The 12,212-nt window shown below is 43.0% G+C and overlaps 1 protein-coding gene across 3 annotated transcripts; it reads right to left on the bottom strand.

The window, feature by feature from the left end:
- Window positions 1–51: 51 nt before the first annotated feature.
- LOC123971998 (neurabin-1-like) lies at window positions 52–11,241 on the bottom strand. 3 transcript variants are annotated; one of them, XM_046051167.1, is made up of 18 exons: window positions 9,215–11,241; window positions 8,467–8,599; window positions 8,096–8,216; window positions 7,917–8,021; window positions 6,927–7,017; window positions 6,691–6,831; window positions 6,414–6,467; window positions 5,796–5,896; window positions 5,461–5,589; window positions 5,247–5,343; window positions 5,095–5,158; window positions 4,731–4,861; window positions 4,408–4,637; window positions 4,162–4,212; window positions 3,332–3,533; window positions 3,043–3,141; window positions 2,731–2,916; window positions 52–668 (listed from the first exon to the last, which is right to left on the bottom strand). In XM_046051167.1, the coding sequence occupies exons 1-18, from the start codon at window positions 10,949–10,951 to the stop codon at window positions 462–464; spliced, it is 3,879 nt and encodes a 1,292-aa protein (XP_045907123.1). In that variant the 5' UTR covers window positions 10,952–11,241; the 3' UTR covers window positions 52–461. The 3 variants fall into 3 exon arrangements, with proteins under 3 accessions (XP_045907123.1, XP_045907122.1, XP_045907124.1); XM_046051166.1 differs by having other exon boundaries at window positions 4,147–4,212; window positions 9,215–11,235; XM_046051168.1 differs by lacking the exon at window positions 3,043–3,141 and having other exon boundaries at window positions 4,147–4,212; window positions 9,215–11,226.
- Between the last annotated feature and the right edge of the window lie 971 nt (window positions 11,242–12,212).

Raw genomic sequence — 12,212 nt, 5'->3', positions numbered from 1 at the left:
TTCAAGGACAAAAAAATAAAAAATAAATAAATGAGTTTAAGGCATCAGGAAGAAATTTAAATTATTTATTCATACATAACATTTACAGCAATACCTCAGTGCTTAAATCAGCACATCATTAAATATTAAAACCATTCTAACAATAATTTAATGATAAAAAAAACATTACTGTAAAAACAGTAGCAAGCACGAACTTTACAACCAACATATACAGAGAGACACGCATTTGTTGCGAGTGTGAACTTGGTGGCGGAGTCAGCCTCTGCGGAGAGGTTCCTATGAATGACAACCAGTTCTGTATCCTAAATGATAACTATTCAGATGTGAACAATAGAAGGTGTGTGCAGCAATAACTAAAAAAAAACAAAAAAAAACACAAACAAAAAACACACACCTTCTAGTGTATTTGTGTTGGAATGCAAACACACCCTCATGCTGGTGGTGCATCTCTGATATCACCTTTATAAGAGGGACTCCGTTCTTACAGTTTTTCCACTGCATCGGTTGTCTTTTACAGACATTGCACTCTCCTTGTCCAAAACCGCATTCTTCCCCTTCTCTTTCAGCCTCTTCTCTTCTTTCCTCTGTCCCTTATCCTCGGTTTTTCTCATCTCCTTCAGCTTCTTCTTGAGGGCAGACCGGTCACTATGACCACACACCCCCAGAGCCTGACGACAGAGGGGAGAAAGAGACACATATGGAAGGTGTGCGCAAATGTAAAAGGAGATAAATTGGATTCCGGTCAGGTTAATGACCCAACAAAACCAGATTCCAAACTTAGAATTTCGCTAAATATTCACAAGTGGTTTAAGTCCAATAAAAGTGGACAGAGGCAGTCTCATTACAGTAGTTCTTATCAGTGGAGCCTCGCCAATATATATCAGCATGTCCTTTGTTTTGTTAAATAGCAGAGGTGGGACCAAGTCATTGTTTTTCAAGTCTCAAGTCAAGGTACAGCAAGTTCAAGTCCTAAACGCGCTCTTCAAATTTAAAAAACAGTTTTAAAAAAGTTAAAATAATTAAGTTAATAAAACAATGTTTTGAATGAAGCATTAGCCTGTACAGAAAGAAGGCAGAAATGCAGTTTCATACAACAAATTTCATGAAAATTAAATGTTCATGTAGGGCTGCTAATTATTTGTCAATATCGAGATCACATTTAACAGGATTACTCATTGCCTTAGGAAACAAACTATTGAAATGTAATAAACTAGGCTACTATATATGCATTACTCCAAAATCCCATATAGCCCATGAAATAAGAAACTAATCCAACATTAACTTTAATCAGCATCTAGAGCACAAGAAGATGACAGCTGCACAGTTTCTCCCCCCCCAAGTTGACAACTTTGGGGGGGTGCGGACGGAGGGGAGCAGTGCAGGTGAACTACTCGAGTTGACGAAGTTAGTTACAGAACGCTGAAATACAAAACCGTGTTGTTTTGTCGGCAGATGCAGTGACAAACCAACGGTGAGAAAACTAAATCGCTATGACGTTAGAAGACGCAGACACAGTGGAAACCGATCAGGTAAAGAAACACTGAACACACCTTTTAGGGAGGGACGAGCGCCTCAGCTGTAAAGGAAAGGGGTGCGCTGGATTTATAAAACAAAAACGAGTGTAGTTGTGAAACGGCACTCGGCGCAATTATCGTTTTATCTTAATTAACTTGTTTTGATAATTGGTGGAAGCAGCTTCACGCAACAGCTGCGGCAGTCTCGCTACACTGTTTCGACCTGACTTTTTTCTCCGTGAGGTGGAGGAATTTAGAAAGTTGCGTGGCCCTGCCTATGCGTAAAATTCATCCAGCCAGAGGGAACGATCGCAAACCGTTTACAGCGCGCCGGTAGTAGGCCTACTACACAACCCATTGTAGGTCCCCGGAGGGAGAGTCGCGGACGCTGGGGGTACAGGGCCAGGAACAGGAGATCGCGGAGCGGCCGGGCGCGCTTCGGACGGTCGGTGATTGTTCCGTCTTGCTGGAGGAAGCCACACGATCCAGTCTAATTGAGCACCGCGCTATGTTGATGCGCTGCGCAAGTTTTTTTTTAATTTTTATATCATTTATATTCGGGCATGGGGAGTGTCAAGTCAGCTCGAGTCAAAAGGCTCAAGTCCAAGTGAAGTCATGAGTCATTGCTGTTTAAGTCAAGTCTTTGATTTTGTCAAGTCCAGTCTAAAGTCAATTTTTGTGACTCGAGTTCACACGTCTGTTAAATAGTATCACTATATAGTTTGTGGACTGATAGGCAACAAGAAATTGCAAAAATAAGCACACATGGTCCAATAACCAGTTTTAGGAGATTCTTATGCATGTATTATATCCTTATGTTAAAAAGGGTTCAGCCAATAAATCTCTATCAGCATATGCAAAAAAAAATAAAATAAAAAACTGGCCTGAATCTCCCACATGACCCCTATCAGTAGTTGTCGCAGTGTAATCACATGACTGATATTAGGATGGCAACTCATTAGTTAAAGTTAGAAACAGCAAAAAATGTGAACACAAATGTTCAGCCCCAGTGACTTAAACAGCTATTTAGGTCTTGAGGATATGGATATTGTAACTTCAAAAACGCGTTTATAAGAATACAGTTATCCGGTTAATATGACAAAGTGTGTACGAGATCCGTCCATGAATATATAAAAACAGAATCTGTGCACCTGTGCCTACCACAGGTGATAAATTATGTGGTCCCCCCCCCTCCCCCAAAATCCTAGCTGCTCACCTTGAGTTTCTCACTATCCATGTTGAGCAGTTGTGTCCCATCGACACCTCTGGCAGTGAACTCAGACACATACTGGTCCATGTTCATAGCACTTAGCCACAAACACACCTGTTGGTTGTTCCACTCCGAGACGGGTTGAATTTGCCACTGGTTATTATTGGTGGGAACTGGGTCATCGTCCAACGTCTGACAGGACACCAGAGACAGGAAGCAGACAGTAACGTTGAGAGAAGGAAAGAAGAGAGGAAACTGTAATTAAAGACTAGAGTTGGCTCAAAGAGTACTCCTTGGGGGGGGGGGGGGCACACTCACCTCAGTGGAGGAAAAGGTGAAAGTGTGAGAGTGTCCAGAGAGGGAGAGATTAGAGACATGACCCACCATGCTGGAGCTGCCCACTGGAGAGCCAATACTCTGCAACCAAGAGGAAAAAGACCTATAGGCTGCCTACATACTGTGCTTCAACATCTGTGGCATGCAAACCCATGCATGTTTTTAAAAAGGATCAGAAAGGTCAGACAGAGGCGGATGGTATGCAGAGAAGGCTGCTAATTTTAGTACACACACACACACACACACACACACACTTCAGTCCATCTTTTACCTCATCTCTTCGACCTGTGGTGGTCAAGTACGGTAAGCTGTTGCTGGACACAGAACGAAGTCTCTCCCTTCCCCTCTCAATCTCCTCTTTTGTTCTTCCTTGCTCTCCAAACCAGGGAAAGGGCAGGCAAGAAGGCATGGAGGTGACGGAGTCTGATGGAGAAACGGCAGCGGGGTCATCCAGCAGGTCACCACACGACCCCCTGGTAGAAAAAGTTATTTCAATCAATGTTGCACATGCACATTTCTTATTGATGTCCCACATTACTAATATCAAAAAGACAAGATTTGATAATCATGTCTTGTTTTTATTTCCCACATAGGTGTTCTTAGCAGGTGTTTTAAAAAAACCAAACAAAAAAAACACAAACACATCAGTTGCTCTGGTGATAGACATGCAACGGGGACTCAAAATGGAAATGCCATCTCTTTTTTGGGCTTCCTGGTTGAAGTGAAAGGATGTAAAAAAGGTGAGTGGCAGCAGGACATGAATGCTTGTAGTGGAAGCACAAACACGTCACTAAAACTAAAGGTGTGTTTAAAAACAAAGTTTCCATCAGCCTTTAATGTACACCCAAAAAATAAATGTTATTAGAATATTTAATATGTTTGATATATTTCTCCCGTTTCAAGTATCTGACATTTACTGTCCCCCCCTCCCATGCTAAATTAAGTGTGCATACAACAGGTGATGGAAAGGTTTTTAATGTGTTTGAATACTGTCAGAAACAGTACTGCGCAAGTGAAAATCACAGAATTTAAGGTTAGTTTATTTTTGTATTGATTTACAAAATTTTCTTATACATGCAATTTCACCTGTTGTTCAAGGACCTTTTGCGCTGTTTCTCACTTCTCCTTTTGCTGAGCGACTTACGAAGGTCACTGAAAAAGAAACGAGCATAATGAAAAAGTATACCAGCAAAATGGCCCATCAGTGTCTCTACTCAACCATCTAATAACCAGACATTTGTAATGGCTAAAAGGAACTCTAAATTATTATGTCTTTTACACACAGATTTGGGATAAGATCATAAAATTTGTCTCATCGTTCTAAGTAAGAGACAGAGACCCCTGCACCTGAAGTCGGGAAATTTCCTTTTGGACTTTCTGGATGAGGAGGATTTGCATTGTATCGGAGTGACAGTGTCATTGATGTAGATTGGAGGGGTGAAGACTGAGCCGGCAGGAGGCTGAGGACTGAGGGTCGAGACAGACGAGGTACTGGACAAGTCACTTCTGCTGCTCCTTTGTACCACTGTGGGAGTAGACAGTGATTTGCTCTCCTGGTGTTTCTGAACCTCCTCTTCCTACAAAGCAACAGAGGGCATTTGTGGTGGTTTTACAGTTGGGAACAGCTCATTCACTGGCAGTCTGTCACATTTTGCAGCCCCATCTCTTACCTGTTTTCTAAAGCTCTCTCTGAGTTTGTCTCGAGAGGGTGGGTGACGCTTGGCTTTCTGGGCCAGCTGAGCTCTGGCTATGTGAGCGCTGGAGTCTAGACGTCCTGTGTCAGGAACTGGAATAAACCAATCTGGATTGGAGACGAAGAGCCAATTGCGCAGTCAAAAAAAACCCAGTTTTCTCAAGAGGTTTTGAAATTTAACCCCCCACCCCCCCAGTGGAATTAAATTGTTAACACAAAAGCTTTAAGTTATTCTTGTTCTGAATCTTTTCAAAATACTTTGACATCAAAACCTTAAAGTTAACTTTACTTGCCAGCAGCTACACAAAGTCAAAGAGACATTTAGAAATTTAGTGGCTTACCTGTGACTGAAGAGTCCACAGAGTGGTTCTTTCTTTCTGGCTCTTTCCTCTCCAGCTGTGCTATCTGTGATAAATGGTGTTAAACAATGGCTACAGAGAAATGGCAGGCTCAGTAAAGTAAATCCATACAGGATTGAGAAGTCTCCTCTCACCTGGATTTGCAGTCTTTCAACTATCTCTCTGTGCAGCTCATCTCGCTCCTCCATTTCTCTCCTCAAATCTGCTTCTCTGCGCTCCCTCTCCTCCTCTCTTTTACACGGGAAAAATGAATCACAATTTTACTAGATTGCACCCCCCCTCCCCCAGAATTCAGTATTGTACTCCACATTGTCAGAAATAACTGGATTGGATGGATTAGACAAATACCTGCTCTGGTATTCTCTGACCAGTCTCTTGGCCTTGCTGTATTTGATCTCCAAGCTTTCTGATTGGCTCTGGGCATCGGCAAGTCGCTGGCTCACAACCCTGCACAGTGTCTGGGCCTCTTGCCAATACCTGATAAATTGAGTGAGAGTTGCAAGGGACGTAAACACCCTCTTAACTGTCATCTTTATAATGTGTAACATGATTATCCTTTTTACAAGCTTTAGGCCATACCTCATCTTTACGCTAGGTGCCCTCATTTATTATGCAAGTCTGCCATGGTAGATATGCTATAGAAAAATGGTCACAAACAGAGCATAGAGTTTGTAGTATCGTACTTCTCTACTTTGTCCGCTTTCTCCTCTGCATCCTCCGCCCTTTGCTCCAACTCAGCCCTTTGAATCTCCCAGTGGGCCTTCTGCTCCTCCCATGCCTTTAACTTAGCAGACATAGTCAAAAGAATAGATTGTGTTTGTTATGAATGCGTGTCTGCCATGAATGTCATATGCACAAGGGGAGAGAAAGGGCTTCCAAAGAAAGAAAAAAATAAAAAAGAGGCCCTTTTGTTGTTACATCCCATGTCAAAAACTATTCTTAGACCTGGAGAAACTGGATACATCTTCAATCGTCTCACTTCAAGAGTTTTGATACAACAAATGAAGTATTCACTAATCTAACACAGTCGGATAGAAGAAAGCCAGATTTTCTACTGAAACGCTTTCGCCAACCCAGTTATGTCGCAGCGGTGATTACTTCAAGGCAAAGGCAGAAAAGCAGGGCTGATGCGGACAAGTGTTGGAATTCAGCCCGTGTCCTAGTAAGTCCACATTGTGCCATCTCATACACAGTTAAATGGGTCAGACTGTCCCAAATGTGGATGCAAAGGTAGTGTATTAAAAGAGAGTACAGTTATTGGTGCACATGTGTGAGATCTCAATCTCAGCTGAGTGACCTACCTTTTCTGTAGTGTGGTGAAGTTGGGCTGCTCTACTACGTAGTTTTGACTGAAGCTATAAAAAGGCAGAAAGGGTGGAAAACCAAATAAACATGGGTCCGTTGGGTATATTACAATTTATATGAAATATACATACTCTAGTAATCGTGTTTTTTTCAGAGGCAATGTCCTATTTTAATATAGTACTGACCTTATATCCAACAGAAGGTTTGGTGTCTCCTTCACTGTAAACACCTGGTTTGTGGTTGTTTAATTAATTCATGTTAAATGTAAAGTACCTGCTGGTATTTTTGGCAGAGCTGGCTGTTGTCCAGACTGTGAAGAACAGATGCATCCTCCTCTTCACCTTCCTCCTCTTCCTCGTCCACTGAGCCCCTCTCCGACATGCTACCATTGACATCCTCATCTTCTCTTCCCCTCTTCATATATAAAAACACACGTGGAAAACAGTACAATCAAAAGATGTGGGATATTTAACACGACTCAAACTCCACTCCTCTTTCAGGAAACACACCTTTCTGGGTGTTTTATCCATTTCCAGGCTTTCGTTGATCAGCCTTGCCACCTCGCTCTCCACCCCTTCCTTCTCTCGGCCAATCAAAAACCTGCAGCCGCAGAGAGAAATCAATCAAAGCTGTGAGCAATCATTCCATCACGTAACACAGATTGTGTTGTGGACCTTTTTCACAACAGGCATATTGACTTGCCATTGTAGGTAAAGCACAGGTGTTACTAATGACACTAACTAGTAGAGTTGTGACGGTGAGCCACCATGCACAAAACCGGGACCCTGAATCCGAAGCAGCTAAATGAAATTCAGCCATCACTAATTTTTATTATTTACGCCTGTGGTTGACAAAATAGCTAATGTGAAAAATGGCCATCATCATGTTGTTGATCATCAATGCTGGTGTGTTTACAGCATTAATCCCCCATGATATTTTAGTGGTGTTGCTAAAAAGCATCCCATTCACAATTTTAGTTGTTGGAAAACCTATTTTGAAAAAACAAAAACAAAACTCATGGATGTCATGGAGAGGAAATGTTTGTGTACATTTCTGCAATTAAAAAGGTTTGCTGGCTGGCTTTTGAATCTAAACGCTCAGGTTTTGAAGCATTCCTGAACGTGCCACTAATGGAGAGTTTTTTCGTTAGTATCTGAAAGGTTGGCAGACAATCAAAACTCTTAAAATGCTTAGGAAATAATGTGCAACTGATAGGCCAAAAAGTCCCAGATCTTATTTTGAAGGACCGGTCCTTTTTAAAAACATCTGGGGGAGAACATTTATATTTATCTTGCTACAACTGACTTTAAATAAATTCTTTAACAAACACTTAGAAGTCTGACAGAGTTTTTTTTAACTGATAGATCAAATACCAGGCCTCCAAATCGGGGAAGAATTTATATTCCACCACTCTCCCAAAGTAGCATCCGTGTATACAAATAGTGGGAAAGACACAACAGCAGATGAGACGATCTGTCAAAACAAACATGATAACTTACTTGACGAGGCCTGATGTATTTTTGAGGACTGTTGCTGCAAACAACTGGGAGACTCCGACCAAACTCACCCCATCCACGTTCACTATCTGGTCATTCACCTGAATCCTAACAAACACACAGTCTCTTGTTATTAAAGCCACGCTGAATCCCCTGCAAACAAGAGACTGATGTTCCTGCACCTTCCATCCTTCTGTGTTGCTCCTCCTTCAGTGACCGACTTGACGAATATTCCCAGTTTCTCCAGTCCTTGGTCAGCTCCTACACCCATTCCTATGATACTGATGCCCAGACCCTCGTCTCCTAACAAGGAACATTTTTACATTTACACATACATACATACATACATACACAGATTTATCCCCAAATTAACAACATAAGTCAGAGGAAAAGCACTGTAAGGAAGCTGAAGTTATTTAATGAAAAGAGGGAAAAGACCTCACAGAAAAAACCTGGTACTTGAAATAAGAAAGGAAGGTTGTAATATCATGATAATTCTTTTTTTTCACCCATTACATGCCGGGATTATTTAGTTTCTGATGTGGATACGCACCCTTTTCTATCTCCACCGGAAAGACATCCATCCTGTCCACTCTCTTCTCCAGCTCAAACTCAGCTGAGGCGGCCACTGGGTCAATATCCTCATTGTGCCTGTCATACTCTGCGTTAGAGTAAGTGCTGAACACCTGAAACACAGCATTCGACTGTTTTATGCATTGAAAGCTAGTACATGTGTTCACCATAGGGCAGGCTGTAAAGAGAACCATCCGCAGCTATTGACACAACAAGACACTGTTTATGTTGGCAAATCAGTCGGAGTGTGAGTCAGAGAGAGAGCGAGAGATCCAGGAAGTGCAGAGACTTTAGCAAACTAATCATAGGATTGCAGAAAATCTCAGTACACACACACACACACACACACAACTTCCATGTGTCAATTACTGATACTACACTGACCGCTACTACAATAGTTTGTCATGAATTGAGCCAGATTAATACCCTACACACCCACAGGATAGTTTTCTCTGCTTTTATATGAAGTCAACTCTGAGCAGAGTGCTGACAGAATAAAGCATGTGGGATCTCGCCTTTCCTCCTCCTCGAATGGATTAGAAACATTGCTTTGGGCTAACGCTTTTCTTACACTGATTCAAATGCCAGCTGGAGCTGACAGTCACACAAATCTACCATAAAGAGCTCCCGTAAAGGCATGAATTTAAAGACAAGTGTCCCTGCGGCTGTTAATAAAGTGAATCATGAAAAATGAAATGCTGATTATTTTTCTTAAAAGGCGTCCTTACCTTGATTGGTGCTGAGGAGAATCTGACCCTTCTCTTTGCAACTTCTGCTGCTTCCTCACCATCAGGATAGGCCACTTCAGGCACACCCGGAATTTCCTCATATTCCAGTAAAAGCTGATTTTCCCCCTCTTGACATGGTGATGGCGAATGCTCTGGATGAGACTGAGATTCCTGCTCATACACAAAAGCCTTGTTCTCAACCCCACAGGAAACTACAGATCCTGTCTGGTCCTCTTTGCCGCCTCCAACATGATCTTTTCCATCACTGCACTCCTCATAAGTGACCTCCAGATTGACATGCTCCTCTTGCAGCTCAGATGTTGTACGGTCATCTCTCTCACTTGTCCCCTCTTTTTCAGTTCTTTCCCTCCTCTTTCCCACACTGTACGGCTCAACTTCCATGTGGATACCCTCCTCTTGTATCATGCCCCTCTCTTTCCTTCCAACACTTTCTTCCACTCCTGCATCTGTCTTTTTCTCCCTGCCATCCCCCTTTCCTGTTGACTTCTCAGCCTGTGCAGTGAACTGTCTGTTCTGCCCCTCCCATTGTTCATTCACCTGCCAGTACTTGTCTCTTAGTTCCACTCTGTTTTCCAGTTTATAAGGTCCTGGTGTTTCCATGCTGGGCTCAAAAACATCATCCACTAAGTTCTGCACACTTTCTCCTAGATCTTTCTTCATATATTTTTCCCGCTCATCCTTAAGCCAGTTGTTAGCTTCTTTCCGTTCCTTTTCTTCTTCATTCTCATCACTTTCTGATGACTCGTTCTTTATGTCTACTAGTTCTGCCCTCACTGGTTCCTCAGGGGTCAAGCAGATGTCAAGAGTTGCACTTTCTGTCCTTGCATCCTCCGTTTGTGATCCTGTGGTTTTACCGTGTGTGTCAAGATAGGAGGGAGATTTGCTGGATGCTTCAGTGGGGCCATCCAATACAGGAGATTTAGGATGCCCGGTCACTGAGGCCTGTGCAGGAGGCTTTGGTGAGGAAATATTTATAATGGGGGGGTTTGTGAATTTGTCTTTATCAAAGCTATCCTCCTCTGTGTGATTCATTTTCCCACTTGCCTCTTCCTCTTTTTCCACCTGGTTGACTCCTCTCCTATCTTCTTCTCCTCCTGCTATCCCCTTGCTTCCCCTGCCTGTAAAATCTTTTGAAACCTGCCCTCCACCACCTTCAACCTCCATCACCTTGGTCTCAAACAACCTCCGAGTTACAGAGAACTTCTGAGCCAGAGCAGCTCTGTCAATATCCGATATCTCCTCTGATCTGGATGGTTTCTCTTGCAGAGAAGACTCTGTAGCAGAAATGTTGGCCACAGTGCTCAGAACAGACGAGGAGCTGACAACTGAACGTCTGGATCCAGAGAAAGGTGAGGTTTGTAGCTGTAGGCTAGGATTGTGGGGAGAAAGGAGGGGTATAGGGCCAGGACTCAGCACCGGACCACCATCTTGTTTCAGCTGCTGGCTGTCCATTTGCAGGAAGATGTTGTCTCTAATCTTTGTCCCCCTGGTGCTGTGGATCCTCCCTCTGCTGCCTGTGCTGGTGTTGGACATTATGGGATCTGACAGGCTGTATGGCAGCCTGGTTGGGAGCACAGCAGAGGGCTGGTCAGCGGCTTTGGTACCTGGTTGTAGGCTGGTCCCAGTGTCAAATGAACATTTGATGGCGTGGAAGTCAGACTTATAGGTTATCCTGTGAGGGGAGGCACTTCGGCCTTTGCTGTCCGTCCTCATCATTTGGGAATGGAGGTTTTGTGAAGTGAGAAAAAACTGGAGGAGCAGAGACAAAGCTTTTTACAGCTAGTCAACGGGCCCGGGAAAGTGTTGAGCAGGTAGATAACAGAGGATCTGCTGGTACAGTGGAATGGTAGCAATAAGGCAGGAAAATGCTGGATAATAGAGCTGGTGTTTTAAGAGGTTACTGCATTGGTTTAATTACAGCATGTGACAAAAGCAGGCTCTTGGTCTGGAAACTTCATTGTCATCAGGTCTTCAGATATTAATTCACCATCGACACAGCAACAGCTCCCTGGAAGAGTGGTTTAACAAAAGGTACAACACATTCATTGAGGTGAACTGGTACAATCCAGCCGGTCATCGAGGCAGAGACAAATTATCAAGTTGCATATTCATGACTTGTAGCTACCAGAGCTAGAATGCCAAAAAAAAAACCAAACAATTTCCACAGTACTCACACTCACTGCGATATTGTAAGATTAGCGTTTGGCAGCACCATCAAAAATACAAAACGTAGCCATCTGGCAGTTTTGTTGCACAGCTAGTTGTGAACTTGTTCGCTGCAGCAATAAAAGTCACCTGGACAAGCGCTGCTTTCGCGTACTGTCTGAAAATGAACGATATGGGGCATACGGACGAGGTAAATATGTTTTACCATTTAATAATAGTCATTTTGAATTAGCATTTTTGTTCTAAATGTCTTTGCTCGAAGCATCACATAAACAACCGAAGCTGGTATTTGGATCATTGTATATTTCCGTTTATTCAACTTGCTATGTTAACTATAACCTAACGTCAAATGTGATGGCTGGTGCGTTTTGTCTTCTCTCCACTGTACCCTTACAGCACACCATAAATGTTAAGTTAGCCCTGTGTGTCATGGGCTCTAAAATAATAAAATGTGTGCCATTAGCCTTGATGCTAACGGATGAATAAAACTGCCACGCGAAGTGCGTAATGTCTGGGACAGGGGTTTGCGGCTGCATTTGAAGGCAGCAAATCTCACCAACCTGGCTGGAGTGCGCGCGCAGTTTAAAGGTCGCGGACAACGTTGGGTCGCTCTGAGTGAAAACCGACCAACTAAACCAAACTGAATCATTAGCGAGTATACTATAGTGGTAACTATGTATGTTCTTACTCTGCAGCTTCGTCTTACCGTAGAAGTGCTGTTTGTTTGCAGTCAGCCGGTGCCGACGCGTCCCTCGCTGTGATAAATACAGACAGATGGCGACTCATGTCTCTAAATACTGTAAATGGATTA

The sequence above is a fragment of the Micropterus dolomieu genome, linkage group LG06 (genome assembly GCF_021292245.1).
Source record: "Micropterus dolomieu isolate WLL.071019.BEF.003 ecotype Adirondacks linkage group LG06, ASM2129224v1, whole genome shotgun sequence".
Taxonomy (NCBI): domain Eukaryota; kingdom Metazoa; phylum Chordata; class Actinopteri; order Centrarchiformes; family Centrarchidae; genus Micropterus; species Micropterus dolomieu.
This window is presented reverse-complemented; position numbering and strand designations above follow the sequence as displayed.

Bases quoted from the DNA above. Each gene is read 5' to 3' on its own strand.
- LOC123971998 (XM_046051166.1), bottom strand. From the start codon at position 10,951: ATGATGAGGACGGACAGCAAAGGCCGAAGTGCCTCCCCTCACAGGATA. The intron at 8,022-8,095 runs GTGCAGGAACAT...TGTGTTTGTTAG, and splicing joins GCAACACAGAAGGATGGAAG to GATTCAGGTGAATGACCAGA. The intron at 5,344-5,460 runs GTATTTGTCTAA...CCCGTGTAAAAG, and splicing joins GTCAGAGAATACCAGAGCAG to AGAGGAGGAGAGGGAGCGCA.